At 45.7% G+C, this 18560-nt stretch overlaps 1 protein-coding gene across 14 annotated transcripts in view; it reads right to left on the reverse strand.

Moving 5' to 3' along the window:
- Window positions 1-18560, reverse strand: part of LOC126547062 (uncharacterized) — a 273332-nt gene that overhangs the window by 227414 nt on the left and 27358 nt on the right. For all 14 annotated transcript variants that reach the window (XM_050194897.1, XM_050194899.3, XM_055062716.1 and 11 more), the window contains 2 exons: window positions 15635-15888; window positions 6170-6333 (listed from right to left, as the gene is read on the reverse strand). In XM_050194897.1, the coding sequence (XP_050050854.1) occupies window positions 6170-6333; window positions 15635-15758 (288 nt within the window). In that variant the 5' untranslated portion in view covers window positions 15759-15888. The remainder of the gene's footprint in view (window positions 1-6169; window positions 6334-15634; window positions 15889-18560) is intronic.

The following is an 18560-nucleotide window of genomic DNA, read 5'->3' on the forward strand; positions in this document are numbered from 1 at the left end:
AGGAGCCGGGTGGCCGCGGGCCACGGGTGCCACTACGGGCTGACTGGTATTGCGGCCTGGCACCGGGCGCTCCGACACCGTCTGGGACGGTGGGCGCCGTCAACTCGGATGCTGTGTGCACTGAGCGGAGTAGGACCACCTCACAGAGCTGACGTCTCCTCGCGGCTGCCTGTGCGCCCATTTTGGGTGTTTGTTGGATGCCGGTTGTTGTCAGAGTAGCGACGCTTTAGGCCTAAGGCTTTACGAAGCTGCCTGTCGCACGTGGAGGGACACAACCTGGTGGACCGTGGCGTTGAGGTGTTGCAAGTTGCTTCCCTCATTCTATTTAGCCTCCCACGAATTGAAATTACTCGTTCGACTCAAGGAAGCGAGCTTCGTTCACGTGAACTTAGCATCTGAGTAGCTGCCCGATCTTTTGCTAGCCGAGTTGAACGTCGTACCACGTGGGCGATGCGCATGCAGAATTCCTCTCCCTTGCACTACTTTAGTGTTTGCCGAGTGTGTTAAGTGTACGCAGCGTGAATGGAGTCACCCCTGGCTTGCTGTCACCTGCACATCATCTGCGCTGCTGCTCCGGACTACGATCGAGCCACCCCGGGCGATGGTGATGCTGTGGCCGGTTCGGCGCAGCGACTTCGGCGGCCTCCTGTATCCAGCTCACAACCCTCGGTGGCGGACAAAAGAGCCGGCAGTCACCAACAGCTACGATGGCTCTTGCCAGCAAAGCGCGTCGGCGCGAGCGACGCTTGCTCGTACCGACTACTGCGTCGTCGTCTCCGGAGTCCTGGCCTGGGATCGTGCCGTCGAGTCGCAAAGCTGCTGCTGTGACCGGCGGACGCCAGCAGTGTACCCGAAGGACAGTCGGCTCGCATGTTATGGACAGCGTGTGGACATTTCCTCAGCGCTGCCACTGTTGCATGTACTATCTTGTTCGCGAAGCACGGGTTAATGTTAGACCGTGTCACATGTTTCGCCGGAATAAGAAGTGATTTAAGGTTGGGGGATGTGGGGATGCGCGACTCTCACGCATCCCCTGATATGCTGTTTTCCCGCACGGCTCGCGTGGCCTGGCGCCCGCGGCGGTCGGAGTGGTACAAGCGCGGTGCGAGAGATGGCGCGACTGTCGCGCCGCGGCGGGGTTACTCGAGCGCCGAGAGACGAGGCGCGGGCTCTTTGGTTCGAGATCGGCGGCGGGCGCGGACGTCCGCGCGGGCGCCGTCCGATGCTTCTGCGAGACTGTCTCGCGTGGCCGCCTTCGAACGTGCCACCATTCGCGTGACTACACACGAACGACCAGGCATTGCGATCCAGCATGGGGCAAACATATTCACTCGCTATCCGGTCGCTCGGTGAGTCAGACTTCTAGATTTGTCGCGCGCCCATCGGGATGTTTTGTGGATAGCAACTCGGCTAGCAGGCATTGATCTATGAAAGGTGCAATAAATGCCCTTGTGATTGTTTGCACTACTGTGTTGTCGTTCCTTTGTCCCAAGAGTACGGAGGAGAACCCCATATCTCCCACAGCGTTTTCGGTGAACCTAAGCAGCGTGGGTGTACGAAAAATTGCAGACGATTGGGGTTATGTTTCTTTTTTATCGCAAAACAAATTTTCAAGCCCAGCTCAACCGAGCAAAAATTTTGTTGAAGCGAAAAAAAGCCAGAAAAATTGTTTGTTGTGGAGAGAACTTCTTTGCATTGACTTCTATGACTAGCTGACGAGGAACTGGAAATATTTCGTTGAAGCGGCGTTTGTTGTAGACGGGTTCGACTGTATCATCATCAGCAGCTGCAAGGTTCTAGTGACTTCTGTCTACTAGAGAGGTCACGAATCCATATCCAAAGCTCGTTAGTGCCGATAGCACCTTCACAAACCTGTTGCCGTGCTGTTGCCTTTGTTCACGCGGGTTTAAACTTCAATCAGCTTCAGTCACTGCAGTGTTGGCCTCACCTTTTGTGTAACTAGCTGCCGCGTCAGACGAAGTGCAACTCCAGCCTGTAGCGGCTTCACTGTGCAATGGAGGGCTTGAAGCCTGGACAGTACATCCAAGTGCTTTTTAAATTGTACATGGCAGAATTTCCGTGCTGCGTGCCGTCGAAGAACGGGAAGAAGTTCTAATTCTGCACCACGTGTGCCTGTGTTGTGAACATCTCGCATGGCGCAAGTTTGACATCATGGTCCACATCACTTCAAAAAAGCATCAGGGATACGTGCAAGCTGCGGACAGCCAGCCAAACCTAGCAAGTTTTGTACACAGTGACAACGACCTCAGTGTCATTTGTGTAGAATGCCTCTTCATGGTGTTTTCAGTTGAACACAACATCCCGCCAAGTGTCAGCGATCATGCCAGACCACTTTTCCGGAAGAGGTTCCCCAAGTGCGAGGAAGCGAAATGCTACGTCTGTGGACAAACAAAGATGACGTCAATTGTTTGGGAAATGACCACCAACGCAGAGACTCCTTTGCTGGATGCCCTAAAACGGCAAGTATTTTCGATCGCTGTGGATGGCAGTAACAAAAGGGATATGCAGCTTTACCCTATTGTTGCGCCATATTTCGTTAAAGAAACGAGTAAAGTCGAAAGCCACCTTCTTTGCCTCGGAACGATCCAAGGGGAAGCGACGGGTCACAAGATTGCAAGTCTGGTTCTGGACGAGATGAAGTCTCGGAATTTGCGTGTTGGAAACCTGTTGGCTATGTGTTCGGACAATGCCAATGTCATGATTGGCAAGAAAAACATTATTTCTACTGTCTTGAGAGAGGCTCAATCAGGTTTGATAGGGGTTGGTTGCCCGTGCCATCTCATCAACTTGGCCGCCCAAGAAGGGGCCTCATATCTTCCTTTAAAGGTTGATGAGGTTTTGGTTGACTTTTTTTTTTTTTTTACCCACAGAAAAGCTCGAAACGAAAAGATTGACTTAAAGAGTTCCAAAATATACATGACGCCAAGGTCACAAAGATATTGAAGCATTCGCCAACATGTTGGCTGTCGGTGGGAAAGTGTTTGAAGAGGCTGCTCGACCAGTGGAAACCACTACTCAGTTTTTTTGTTTTTTTTTTTCTGAAGCAAAGCAGTGTAACAAGCAGAGCTTGTTTTTGGCATCATACCAAATTACGAAGACTTCTTCACAAACCCCCAATAACCCTGCACTGCCCCAATGTCTGCTAAACATCTTCACAAGAGTGCTGCAGGCCTCGGGAAAAAAAAAGCACCGACGGTGATGAACTCTCGCTAAAGAGGAAATAGCTCATTCTGGACCTAAAGCAAAAAAAAAAAACTGAAACTTCATACCAAGGATTCTGGAGAAGCCAGCCATGTGACCTATGAGGAGCACCAGTTTTATTTTGTCATCGGAGCTGAACAGGGCATGCTGTTTCTCCAAAATGTTACACCGCTTTTTGAGAAGGCAAACTGCCTTCTTCAGGCACAGGCTCCTCAGATTCATGTACTGAGGGGCCTCTTGAACTGCTTTTCGAGGATCTCCTGACTAGATTTGTGCACACAGGTGTTGTCAAGGCATGTCATTCATTGCTGAAAGTTGGCTATGGAGCTGCAGAGAACCAGAAAGATGATGAAGACAGTCATTGGCAGTACAACCTACTCTGTGGTTGAGACACTGAGCTGGATTGAGAGAGAGAGCAGTTCTCTGCTGTACGTCTGTACTTAACGGCAGCATGAGATTACATTCAGCACAAATTGGCTCTAGAAGACGTCAATCTCAAGATGGCTGAAGTTGCTCAAGTACAAGCTCTGAAAACTGCTTCATTCAACAGCATAAGTCATTTTATTACGGCGTTCCCTGCTATCCTACCCCAGCAGAGTGGCGAATCAAAAGAAGAAGCAATCGATGCACTTGAAGTTGAGTTTGCCATCTTGCACGCATATCAAGTTCCAGCCGACATATTGAATAAGCCAAGGTGCAACGTGCAGTGGTTGCAATTAGGAAGCGTACTAAGTGTCGACAGATCGCTCAGGTTCCACAGAATTTCAATGGTTATGCTGGGTATTCTCTCCATTCCCCACAGCAATGCTGAATGTGACGTAATATTCAGCACTGTGAACAGAACTCGAACGGAGTTTCGCTGATCTGTGTGTGAGAAAACACTTGAAAGTTTGCTGATGGTCAAGGGGCACCAGAGTGGTACTTGCTTTGAGCAAACCTACACGGAGAAGTTTCTGAAGCAGGCAAAGTCGGCAACAGCAAAATCATTGCAAAAATAAATTGTGCCCCAGTGGAGTTTTTGACCTTTACTCTTAAAGACATGGATTTCACTTGCGGTTGTGAAAATGTCAGTAAGCTTGTCGCAAAAGGTAAATTCCCTAAAATAAGAAACATGCTGCCACGGACGACAAGATCGTGTACCAGGTGACTGCGCCGTCGCAAAGCGACTCGGACTCCAACGACGACACTTCTGTCCGCCCGTAACCATCAACGCAAGACATCGTCAATGCTCTAATATTGTTGTCTAGTGTGTATGACGAGAACACGACGCTTGCACAGATGCAAGGAGACATTGTTACAAAAAGCAGGAATTTAAAACAAGGGACCATCCGCAACTTTTTCAGTCCAGTTTAGCTGGAATAAAGTTCGGTTTTGTGACTAACAGATTTTTTAGACTGTTCTTCTATTCTGACTATTTTTTGGACCCCTCCAGGTCCAGGAAATCGTTCGGCTACTGTACACAGATTTTTTACAGGACCACGACTTCAGTTCGAATAAACCGGAAGTTCATAAGAGAGTTATAATTAAGGTGATTCCACAGTACAACAGCAACTTAACTTTCGGACAGCATTCAGTGTCCCACTCAATTTCGAGGAGATGATCTGGGTGCACGATGTCCCAAAAATTGCGGCCATGAACAAAGTAGGCACTATTCAGATAGTTTGCTGTACCCTTGTTTTCATTAGCAAGGCATTTCTTGGCTTTCCGAGAGCTCTGTGGCCATTGTGAATAGATCTGCATTGCCTCAACACCAAACCATAACTTTGTTTACCAGCACCTGAAGAAGCAGCACTCGTTAACAATCAAGGCCATAATGAAAATAGGCCATTGTCTGACGTGGTACCAGACAGCGAACCACCGGAAGAAGCTTGCATGCTAACATCTTTGTAGGAGTGCCTTGTTGGCACTCGTACAAATGCACACGGGATACACAGAGGGCTGTATAGTGGAATTCAGAACCGTGTACAACCAGCTGCAGAGATTAAGCTTATGGGTATGCAGAAAGCACCAAAATTACCTTGCGCAACACTAACAAAATCGCCAGAGTGGTACAGTCAAAGTCAAATATGACATCTGGACTTTGCAGCACTGCGACAATATGGAAATATGAAATGCCCACATTGCCTCAACTGTCACTAAATTTCAATTTCAAAGAGACAGATGCACAACACAGAGCGAAACTCTGTAGAACAAATTTTTGCACTGCTGGTGTTGTTTTCAAGAATTAAACATTTTGCTCACAGTATTTTTTTTTTAGCAGTTTGATAATTCTGATATCCTTGTGGCTCCCTCCATCTCCGAAAAATTAATTCGCGACTGACTGCATTATGTAAGTAGTTTTCAGATTTCAATATAATGATGTTTTATAATAAACTCTTTTCAGCAGTTCCCTGAAGCTCACCATAATATAGATTTCACTACAGATGGCAAGATATCCGACTTTCTGAGTTAATGCCACCTCTACTAGGCATTTTACACTTGCCAAATTGTGGTAACTATTATATTGATGCACTCACTCACTGGCTCGCAATACAAATGCCACTTCAGCCAAAAAAAAAAGTGACTAATTGACTACAGTTAGCTGGAAACCATGATGCTTATAAGCCACACTGGAACCACAGTACTACTTTAGTTATTACAATACTGTGCACTCAAGGGCCATGACTGTCTATATGCCAATGTGTGCTCCGGCTTCTCCAGCTGAGCAAACTTTGCAACTTGTTCTCCACTTAAGGCTTTCACTAAAAAAAATTTTTTTTTAAGTTATAACATGCTACAGGAACTCATCAGCTATGAGAGGCATCTAATAGTCAGGGCTCCAGGTTCATTTCAGCCATTCTCGATTCTTTAATGTGCACACAACGGATAGTAAGCGTGTGAGGTACCTAATTTAGAGCACTTTTTTCCCACAGATAAAATAGAAGCTCATTATTAAAGCGAGACTCACGTGCAGTTGTGGTGCAGGCTCTGGGCTATGAACAGCGCCCTCTTCCTCGCTCTCAACAACCCCCTCATTGCAGCCCCCAGGAGAGTGGCTTGGTGCAACAGTAACAGGTTCAGCTTCCTGCACTGCTGCCTCCTCGCTCTTTCTCTCAGCCACCGCTTCCCCCTCTGCATTACAACAGCACCTCATAAGCACAGCCCGCAGGGACACAACATTACAACAGGCAACTTTGAAGTTTAGGACCTTGGCTTGTTTAAACATGCCACGAAGATAACACATGGCCATCAAGCACAGTACAATGAGCTATGAGAAAAAGCAGTGTTTGACATGTGTACAGGGGAGGTATTCTTGGGTGATCACTTCCAGGGATAAAATGTCTTTTGGGATATTTCACATCACTCAGCACTAGACTCATTGGCATATACGGCTGACAGCTTCCTGGCCCTGTGCCAAGCTATCTTCACACATCGCTAGGTGCGCTGTCAGCCATAAGTATTCGACATGTCTAGTGCCGAGTCACGCGAAATATTGCCAAAGTGATAACCTAAGATTAGACACCCCAAAATGCAGCCAAAACTTCATATCAAAAACACAAGAACTTTTAAAAGCAAAATCTTTCAACATAAATGTCCAAATTCATGCTATGAAAGCTCACATAATAAAGATACTAACAGCACAAGTGACAACCTTAATAAGGCTTTCAATACCTCTGTAAGTTTTGATAAGGTTTTCAAGGAGTGTACGGAGCGCGATTAAAAGATGGGACAAAAGAAGACACACAGGGACACACACACAGAGCTAACTTCCAACAATGTTTATTATCGAAAACCAGGTCGTACTTATACACTCAGCCAACATGAGTCACAGCCAAGTGAACAGATATACAATCAGAGCGAAACATTTTTGTAAGTGATATGTTAAGCCATGCGCAAAAATTTCAGTTCTTTTTCAGAGAGAGCCAATGACGGTTTGCTGATACATGAATCTCCTAGGGCATCAATCTGCTCGGCTTCTATTATAAGTCTAGTGAGTTTACACTTATTTCTACCAGTAATGGCTGTTGATTCGAAGAGAGGGGAGCACTTATGTTGATTACAATGAAGGGAGAGAAAACCACCTGAAACAACTTTGTCGACTTTATTTTTGTGTTCGCGCAGTTTATCATTAATGCATCTGCCCGACTGTCCAACGTAATATTTCCCACACGGAAAGGTATACGATAATATTTCCCACACGGAAAGGTATATGATATATAATTGATGTCTTACAATCTCTAAACTTCTTCCTGTGTTTCAACACCAATCAACAACCATTACTGGTAGAAAAAAGTGCAAACTCACTACTTATAATAGAAGCCAAGCAGATTGATGCCCTAGGGGATTCATGTATCAGCAAACCGTCATTGGCTCTCTCTGAAAAAGAACTGAAATTGTTGCACATGGCTTAACATATCACTTACAAAAATGTTTCGCTCTGATTGTTTATCTGTTCACTTGGCTGTGACTCATGTTGGCTGAGTGTATAAGTACAACCTGGTTTTTGATAATAAACATTGTTGGAAGTTAGATCTGTGTGTGTGTCCCTGTGTCTCTTCTTTTGTCCCATCTTTTAATCGCGCTCCGTACACTCCTTGAAGATGCATTACAAACAAGCCCACATTGAAACCCTCGTTGATAAGGTCACCTTGAATGAGTGGTGCAGCAATTATGTGTATTGCTATCACTTTAATACTGTCAATTAAATACTGTACGTTCTTGCGTAAGGCATAATTAAGTTTGGGTGCCCCCTTAACTAAGTGCACACCTCGTCATCCACAGCCATGCTGCTCACACTGTGCTCTCTCAGCACGGTGCATAGAGGCATATAACGCAGCATACCGGGTTTCTCTTCAATCTATATTTTGCTACTACAGTCAATAAGTCTGTTCAAGGAAAGCTTACCGACTAAACGTTGGCATAGTACTAAAATTCACATTCCAGCTCTCGTGACTTTTAATACAGTTCAATACAGTCACTGCTACACTACAAGCCTAACATATAAATAGACATCAAATATCTGTAGCATCGCTATGTCCAATTACAGTTGCATAGCTTAAACCTCACCAGGTCTGGCCATTTTGCGCTGACAAGCAGAGAGCATACATTGCACGTTAATGATCGTGTCTGCAAAGTATTATATTGCTAGGCGCCGCGGAAAGATCTGAAATTTCAAACCGAACGTTGTTTTTCCTTCTCACGGCCGCCGTGCTCCAAGCCGGACAGTGGCGTAGTCATGCCCCTGCGCCTACGTAGTCGTGTCTGCAGTGTGACGTCGCTCGTGGCGACACGTGACTTTGAGAATTATTCAAGACAATATCTGTTATCTGTGCGATCTGTTGCTTGAATTGACGAATTGAAGTTTAGAGAAATAATAAAACACACAACTGGAATATCTGCGTGTTTTTTGTTTTACTTCGCACCGAAGCAAGAGAGATGTACTTCTACCTCGTCTGCTTGTTCCCACAGTCGTGCGGTCATGTGCACAGGTACCGAAACTATTCCATTTTCTACTGTGTTCCAGCGCGTGATCACGCTCTGCGATACGCTTGTTCTACCTCAGTATTAGTGTAGCACTGAATTACACAGCTAGTCATTATTCCTTGTGCACAGCACACAACACTGTCGGTGGTAGTGCGTAGTGACGGGGAGGGGGAACGAGGAGCAATAAAAGAAAATGAAGGCGGGGCCTGTGACGTATGCGTCATGCGATCCTCGAGGTACAGTATGGGAGAACGCAGGGAAGGAATTTCGCTTGAGTAGGCTAGACGGGGCAAGTGGAGAGAATGTCTTGGTTGGCAGTGGAGCCCACTTGCTGAAATCATGGGTTCGCGGCACTGAAATATTTCTATCTCGGCTATTAATGAGCCGATGTGAAACATTTTTACGACAGAACGGTCCGTAGAGGACACGTAACAACTTCCAGCATATAATCAAAACTTGCTATGGGGCCTTGTGAGGGGCCCTTTAAAACACAGCCAACACAAAAATGTGCTTATATACATAAAGAACCACACATTCGTCCCATGGAATGTTTGTGATAGTAAATGAACAGTGTTAAATTTTTCAGTCATGCTATCATTGCATGGACTGGGCTTGAATTTGTTTATGCACTATGGCTGCTGGCTGTGCTGTTTTTGTCACAGCATGGCCCTCATTCTCTTGCTTCACGCGAGAGAAATTATTTTTACAAGTTAAAGAATGTCTGCTACATATAGTTATTCAACTATCATGCTTACAGAGCTAGTTTAAGCACAGTGTGAGAAAGGGTGCCAACTTCTGCCATAGGAATGCCACTGAGATTTCAAGAATAATTCTGCACTACTCCATCAATTTCACAGACTACTGACACAATGGCCACCGCAGATGCCCATGTATCACAGCACCCACTTGGTTCGGCTCAAAGGTCAGTTTTGTTGCATATTCTTGTGCAAGGGACACAGCCTTGAAAATTCCATACATTCATATTAAGGCCAAAATAGTTCAAGACAAAAGAAGTCGCAGTTTTGCCCAAAACGCGATGCATCAATTGCAATAGCAAAATAGTAGACAGCTATATGAAGTAAGGATAGTAGTTTTATCGACCGTATAAACTCGTAAACATTCGCTTACCAACTAAATTGACAAGCATGGTGTCCTGCTCGCACAAGGAAACATGAACACATCTCACTTGACTCCAAAAACTCGCCGTCAAAGCGCTGGAGTGAGGAAGCGCAGCAGCGAGCGAACTGACCTTCCTGCTCCCTCTTGCTTTAATGCGAACTAAGCAGCAAGAACGCAGCGCACATGAAGCTATTGGCCCTCAGCGTGCCTAGACTGTGTCCCCATTGCAGATCCCTTTCAAATAAGGCCCGCATGGCCGCACCATACATAGCCCTTGGACTTTATACGCAACATCAGGGCGATGACAATGGCAGAAAGGCTCCTGGAGTGTCCATGAAAAAAAATTATTTGTGTAGTTTGCCCAGCGCAATGCAACGTGCTCTGTGCTACCTCTGTGCAATATCACTAAAGTGCATAGAGGCATGACACAGTTTATTAGAACACTATTCAATCTGTTTGTTCACAGCTGCTGTTACTTGTTTTTACTGTTTATAGTCTGTTTGAGGAAAGCTCGTCAATTTGAAGTATTAGCAGTATGGCAAGACGTGTGTCCCAGCCCCTCATGGCTTGCCTGTGTGCATGCATTTGCATAGCTTAAAAGCCCCTGCTGCTTTATGAAGCCGACACTTGCATTGTGTGTCACTTTGAGCATGTGCACGTTGACTTCTCAAACTTTGTGCCTAACTTTATGCAATCAGTTTACCCCTGCACCATCTAATGTGCATGCGGGCAGTATCTACTCTTAAAATCACACTAAGATTTCATGTAGAAACTGCCTTAGCACTCTCATCATGTAATTTTACCAGTCTGTGCCTGTAAGCAGTTCCATCTTTAGAGAAGGCCCTTCCAGTGAGTAACACTATCTGCTCTAGATCAGAGGTTACATGCCAGCAACAATGAGACAGTGAATTTTGCTAAAAAAAAAAAGCTTTTCATGCCGTCACATACAGCATGGAAAGCACTTGTTTTGAAGGAAGATGCATATTTGGTTTTTAAGTGTGCACCCAAGAAATTTGGACCCAAATTAAAGAAAAGCAGTGTGAATCTACACAATCAATAAGCATATGAAAAATAAATAAAAATGAAGCTGATAATTTAGTATTCATCACATTTATTGTCCCAAAATAACACAGGGGCGATGAGATACCTGGCAAAGGGTTTTGGACTCATTTTGACTGCCTTAGGCATCTTGAGCAGGAGCACAGTACAAAAACATCTTTTAGCATACCATCCCCATTGAAATGTGGCCACTATGGCCAGAAATTGAACCAGAACCCTCAAGCTCAAGCAAAAAGACATAGCCACTAATCCACCGCAGTGGTAAGGTATTTTCTCAAAGCTATTTTGTGGTGAGACTTTTACTGAACAATGTCCTAAAACCTGGCTGGAACTTTCTGCCAAGATGCACCGGCAGAAGGCTATGAAGTGACATATTACCACTCTTGGGCTGATAAGTGCTACTAACTTCGTACACAACCAACGTGCAGATCCCGACCTACACTGCATCATTGACTTCTTGGAGGGCATAACCGTTTCACCACCCAGGACATACAGGCATGCCATCCCGTCGCTGTGCCTCTGCAATGGCACATTTTGGAAGAACTTCGCACCAAACAGGTCGACATACCTCCTAGTTAGGGCGGACAATCGGCAGCAAGAGATTTTAGAAGTGTCCCGCGACGAGCCTACCGTAGGACATCTAGGATTTGCTCGTACTTTCCTACGAATTCAGAAAAAATACTACTGGCCGGAAATCAACGTCGATGTTCCTCACTACGTGAGGATCTGCAGTGACAGTCAGCACTGTGAGACCCTAACTGCTAGGCCGGCTGGACTACTACAGCCTACTGACCCACCAATGAAGGCCTTTCAACAAATCGGGAAGGACCTGCTCGGCTTGTTCCTGACCTCGACTTGTGCAAACAAGTGGATAGTAGTGGCGACGGACTACCTGATGCCCTACGCTGAAACAAAGGCATTACCGTCAGGAAGTGCACTCGAGGTTGCAAGATCCTTTGTGAGGAACATCGTTCTCTGGCACGGTGCACCCGAGGTTCCCGTTACCGACAGGGGAACGGTGTTCACTGCTGAGCTCATGCAGCAGATTCTACGTTTCAGCCACACGTGTCATCGCCAAACTACTGCCCACCACCCGCAGATGAACAACCTGACGGAACGCTTAAACAAAATACTTGCTGATATGCTCGCCATGTATGTAGACGTCAAGCACAAGACACTGGATGAAATTCTCCCCTACATCACATTCGCGCATAATACAGCGCAGCAAGAGACAACGCATATAACTCCTTTTAAACTCGTTTATGGCAGAGAAGCCACTAATACGGACACCATGCTACCCCCTGTCGACAACGAGAACATTGACAAAGATGTTATTGGCTTTCTGCAACGTACCAAGGAAGACCGCCAGATTGCTTGAACACTCATCAAGTGGCAGCAACACACCGATGCCTGACATTACAGTTTGTGACAGCGGGAAGAAGACTGTGCCTGGTGGTCGTGTGATGGTGTGGACATCGATTCGTCGTCATGGTCTCAGCGAGACCATGCCGGCGAATGACAGCCACAAGATCACACGGAGCCTTGGTCCTCTCACAGACGAAGTTGCTCCAGATGAAGTGACGCAATCTCAACGATGCCGAGCGCACCCCGAAGTCATCCACGTCGTATGCATGAAGAATTTTTTCAGCGTTAGCAGACTCACAGACAATCTTTTTTCTCTTTGTTGCTGCAAGTTTCATGTTTTATTTGCATTGTTTTCTTTGCAGCATCGGGACGATGCTCTTCGATGGAGGAGCACTGCCACACACACTTATTTCTGTTGGTGTTCCTTTCTTTGCACAGCACCATTTTCAACTCGTTTTAATGCGTCGCGTCGATAGCGCATTGGAGAAGCGTTTGATAAACGCGTTGCGGGGCATTCCTGTGCTAGTACGTTTGGTGCCGCGGTTATAAATACCGGACTGGTGAGAGGGCTAGCATTCTTTTCCACCGCCGCTCGACTGCGCATGTTTTCGCCACCGTCGAACAGTGTTTGCTAGAAGTTCTCTTATGGGCACAAGTCCGCACAAATAAAGTTTATTTACACCCCAAGTCGCCTCGTCACTGTGCCTCCGGACAAAAACCGACACTTCAACGTGACACTACTCAGCAAACTTACACAGCCTACACCGAAGCACTGCCATTCACCAGGTGTTTGCCATGCCTATTCAGAGTAAAAAAGAGAGGCACTCCACTTTTTCTGCTGTTTCGTCTACCAGAGGCCTCAAAGCAGCTTTTCTTCTGAGCATGCATTGGCAATACAGGAAAAGCTTGTTAATTTGAATTCCGCAGGGATGCTAAAAAATTTCGAATTATACCAAATTCGAACTAATAAAAGTCTTGGAAAAAATTGCCCAGCTAAGGCGCATATATAGTCCGGCGTAGTGCGAGTGCGCGTGCGCCCATGGTACGTCACGTTGGCGCAAATAATGTCTATAGTTTGAAGCACTGGCGCAGCCAATGTTACCGGACGCAGCCATTGCGATTCGACGTGCCCGACGTCAAGATGGCTGAGGCTCCATCCGCGCATTCGTCAGGTTGACAGCACCGACCTACAATGCATGGCGCGGAGAAAAAAGGTGCCCAAGCCGCTTTGCCGACGGTCGGAGACAGCTGTTCAAAGTCTTTAAAGTGGTGGGTGGGTTGGGGATCATTCTGCACGTGCTCCGAAAAGAGCAGCCAACGGTGCGCACATCAAAGTCTAGAGGGGACGGCATTTCGGCTGGCGCAGCGCAAGCGGCGTAGCGCGACTGGCCGCAAGCGATGCACGCCCAAAACGCCGGGCTATAAACACGCCTTTGCATAGCAGGAACAAGAGCTACGCTCTAAAATGCACCCGCGAAACGCACCAAAACCTGCTGCGACATTGGTCTCCGTTGTACTTTCGTAGGTGCACTGGCTGCATGCTGCCGAGTTCCGCTATACATACAAGCGGTGGCCATGCCACTCAGATATGTGTAATAGCAACGAATGTCCATGGCTATATTTTTTGGTACTGCAAGTGCTGATAAACGTCATGGCCGCCATGTTTCAGACATTACCTGGTGCCTCTTCTCGGCAGAACACCTTGTAGAGAAGGACCATAACCTCCAAAATGCAGCAGAAAAATGTAAAGATGAAAGAAAAAAAAACACACAGCGCCACATACACATTTTTATCTTTGAGGTCTTGAGAGAAGCGACCTGCAACAGAAGCGTTGCCCATGGCTGGCCAGGCACAAATGTGTCTCTCTCCGGTCAGGCCTAAACAAAGGGCTGCAGATGGAAAGAGCAAAGCGGCGCGGCCCGCGCAGTGTCGCCAACGTGCTCCTGCGTACTAGCACTCTCCCCATCCACAATGACGCCGAGTTCGAATTATCGGTGGCCGTGCGGATCTCGGTGTGAATTAGCGGGATACATTACATATTGCTTTCAATACATCGTTGGAGGGACCGCGGCGGCTACTTCGAATTATCCGCAATTTCGAATTAACAAGTTGTGAATTAACGAGCTTTTACTAACTTGTGCTTCTCATCCATTAACAAAAGCCACAGCAGTAGGCAGTACAGCACGGGCAGCGAAAAGGGACCATCTTCATTAGGCTGTCTGGGAATCCTCAAAGATGCCTTGGTGCAGGATGAGGTCATTGATAAAATAGGAGCATAGACATTTTAAGGGAAAGTGCACCAGTACCAAGTATCTGCCCATTTGATAGCCCATGGTCAGACACAATAGCAACACTACCTCGAAGCCAGCGGTACCATCTGTAAATGGTGTAAATTCAAGGCCGAGTTCTCTACTGCTATGTTCTAAATAGGGGTGATGGAGCCACTACAGATACCAGCAGACATAGTCAGCACCTGTATTATTATAGCTACAACTCTTGTAGAGTCAGCAACAAAAGGTTTACAAACCATGAGATGAGGGAAAAAATATATTTCTGCAGACCGATATTCCGTTTCCAGCTCATACAACATGTGTACAACATATGTAAACAGCAGTGCTGCACAGTTTTACTGACTACAGATGCAAACTGCCCAGAAATTCCAACAATTTCTCACATCCTGCGATCCACGAATTTTCAATGCCACTTGCACATGTTCAGGACTGTCATACCACATCAAGATTAAAATTGAGTTGTTTCACGCCCTGTTACGGAGGCACTTTACAGCGGCCTCTTTTACAGAGACAGCTTCAATTGAGGATAAAAAACTTGACCACATGCACAAGACAGTGTACCATGTACATCACGAAAACTCGCGCACTCTTCGAGAAATAAACAAACAAAAATGCATGTAAACATGAAAACCAGGGGATGGGCTTTGGATTGTTTTGACAAGTTAACCGACTGTTGGTTTAACGGGGTGGGGCAGGTGGTGAAACTGAATAAAAAACAACCTTTGCATAACACACCTACTTCTTTAATATTAGTTATTGTCAAAAAAATACTACAGGAAGCTTTTTAGTCATTTAACGACACGCAGTCCTTAACGTTATCACATGGAAATCTGACTGCTGAAACTAACAAATACCTCAGATTCATAAGAAGGTGACTGACTTTGCCACGTCTTCTACTCTGAAAACTAGCTTATGAAACATTTACCCGCACAAAACTGCAATTTTAACTGAACTGAACCCATACGTCCCATGTAACTCTAAGTAGATTGCTGTTCAGTTGAACGGTAGTTTCAGTGTAAGCGGCCATTCAACCCAACGAGAGTTGCAAGTGCCAATGTAACACTGCTATAAGAGCTCGAGGTATGTAACGATTGATGGAAGTAAACTAATGCTACCTTCAAGTGCACTCTCTGGTTCTTCAGGTGTTTGTGGTCCAGCTAAGCTCCCAGTAGCAGAGCCTTCACCGTCACTTGCATCACTGCTGCCAACTGCAAACTCCTGGTGCTCAACGGATGCCATGCTGTTTCCACTTGCTCAAGGGTGCTCAAACCCTAGTATGGCCTCACTGCCCTCTTCAGCCTTGCTGTTACTCTGCACCCAAGCAAAAAGCCTGAGTGTCCGAGCTGTACTTCCAGGCACTCCACTGGGGCTGCAAAGGTGATGGTACACATGAACTTATTTGAACAGGATATGCAAAATCTAATCTTAAAGGAAAGGTTGCAGACAGGTTACACTACAAATTATTCCCTTGTCTGCTATGACACTTTCACTGGGTCCCAAATGCAATCAAATGTAGCCCATTGTATGCCTATGGTCTTTATTTGATTTCAGTGTGTAAGGTTGTGACTGTGGATGAGCTCTCTTGATCAATAGTTATAAAATAAGAATTAAAAAGCATTAGTCTAGAAACTTCAGTCCCTCTCCCCGATACCATTAAGACATTCACAGAGAAAAGTAGAAAAGATGTAGCTGGGATGCAATGCAAAGGCAAAAAAGTAACACCCATCTGCAAGCATGTATTTGCACAAACATATCGCACTCCCCCTCCCCCCCCCCCCCCCCCCTCGGGAATTCCCGGCGTCAAAAGGCACCTCGCATTAATTTCGCTTGATGCCATTAATATAATGTTTTCTGGTGCTTCAAACTGCACTGAGCTAAAACCCTAGGCACCACCACGATGGCTACAGCATACGGAACAGTGTTCAAGTGTGCCGCGGACACTTCTGAAGTACCACCTTTTCAATAACCTTAATGTCAGTGAGGACACCACCATTCTCATTGACAAAGACATCAGCAGTGACAAGTAAATTGTGCATGCACTCCTTTCACTGTACTTTGCAAAGATTATATTCAGTAACAATGAATAAGGTCCACTTTCATATATCATTTCCATAAACTGGAGATGTCACAACATCACATCGCGTTATAATTGTGATATACATCTTAATTTTTCTGACAGAAACTGGCCTGTCACATTACATTCGTGGCTGCGTTATTTACATGCAAATACAGTAGTTGGAAGTAATAGCTGCCTAGCCTTTATGTTTTGCAATTACACCAGCTAGTGTGTCTTATGTTATCGATCACACACCAGAAAATCACTGAAGATACAGGAAAGTACAGGGATAAGTATAACAAAAGCATGTTCATTTAGCATAATGAAAACCAACAGGTTAAAAATATGGCCTGCAATTTTTGTTGCATTCAAGCATACTGACATCAGAACATGTTGCAACTGATTACATGTTAATAAAGAAGTGCTACAAGTTCATAAAATTAAATACACAGACAACATCCGATTTTTCGAACTCCCAAGGGGCCTCGAAAACGTCAGAAAAAAAATGAACGAATGTCTTCTACTGTCCTTAAGGGCTCAATTCGCCACAGGTACATCTGAAATAGCTCTAAAGGCCTCCCAGCAGTGGCGTAGCCAGAAATTTATTTCTGGGGAGGGCTTCTCCGCCGAAAACTACCACTCCATCTCTGTCTGTCTGTGTCTCTGTCTCTCTCTCTCTCTCTCTATATATATATATATATATATATATATATATATATATATATATATATATATATATATACACACAAAGACAAACTCCTAGCACTTCCCGGACAAGAATGCTTCAACAACACCAAATTATGCTATCATCCTTATACTGCTTTTGGAAAAACGAACAGCGCTAAAAACGGGGCCAAACAAAAAACAAGACAGCACACTATCATGTGCCTTCCTGTTTGCAGGCCAGACTTGTTGCAGCCCAGGTAACAGTGGAGATCATCGTTTACCAGCAGTAAGTGGTACAGCCACAGCTACGTACAGAAGAGGGCGAACCGTATTTTGCAAGTTGCCAATCGCTTAATGCGTTTTCAGCGTTGCAGGCATACTATATCATTGTAGATTTAAAATATACAGGAACGAAGCTTTGCACTAGAACTTCAATAGTATCGTATGACGCAAGTTTCACTCACTTTCAGTGACCTGCTGTCCTATTTATTTGAAGAGATGTTTGGAAGCAACTTGCGATTATGGTATAGTAGTCATCACGCGACGCATACTGTTATTTAATCACACTCGGGAATTGATGAGGCAGACAGTCCAAAGCAGAAGCTGTTTCCTGTTTTGAAGCCTTTGTGAAAATTACGGCACCCATAGTTCGCAGTAAAATAAAGGCCAGTAGCTCCAAGAGATTTGAAAGTCTATTCTGAACATTGCCAAGATGTTTAGTTAGGATGGGCTCTCCGCAGCCAGCAGCATCTGTTACAATGAGGTAGGCGAGCCTCAGCTAGCCGACTGGCCACAACAGTCTGGCATTGAGCAATTGGGAAGTGACGTGACGCTCTCCCTAAGTCAATAATTATCCGCCAACTTCATTCTTGACACCTTTTGCATGTGTCCCCCGCCTCTTCCTCGCATACATCACCCCACTCCCCTTTTTAAATTTCTTTACCGTTAGTCCCTGTCACACTCAACATTCACTGGGTTAATAAAGAGCACGGTGGCCGCTAACATTCCCATATTTGTTTCTGCGTGGACTTCGAGGCCACTCACCTACCTGCCCTTCCACCTGTTTGTTGTGCCGGTTTATTAGCCTCACTAGCCCAGCACCCCCGTCCTTGATATATTTTGCCGTGCGCAAATTAGCCTTCTGCAGGTCTTTCTTGTCCCGTTTTTTACCCTGCTTTCATTCTTACCAGTGCGCACAAACAAGCCAAACAGCAAGCTTTTCTCAAGTTTCTTAACATAATGAAAGTAAGAGACAAGGGGAAGAAACAGGAGAAAAAAAATAGGGAGGGGGGGTTATTAAGCGTATGCTAGACAAGCTA

Source organism: Dermacentor andersoni, chromosome 1, assembly GCF_023375885.2.
Source record: "Dermacentor andersoni chromosome 1, qqDerAnde1_hic_scaffold, whole genome shotgun sequence".
NCBI lineage: Eukaryota > Metazoa > Arthropoda > Arachnida > Ixodida > Ixodidae > Dermacentor > Dermacentor andersoni.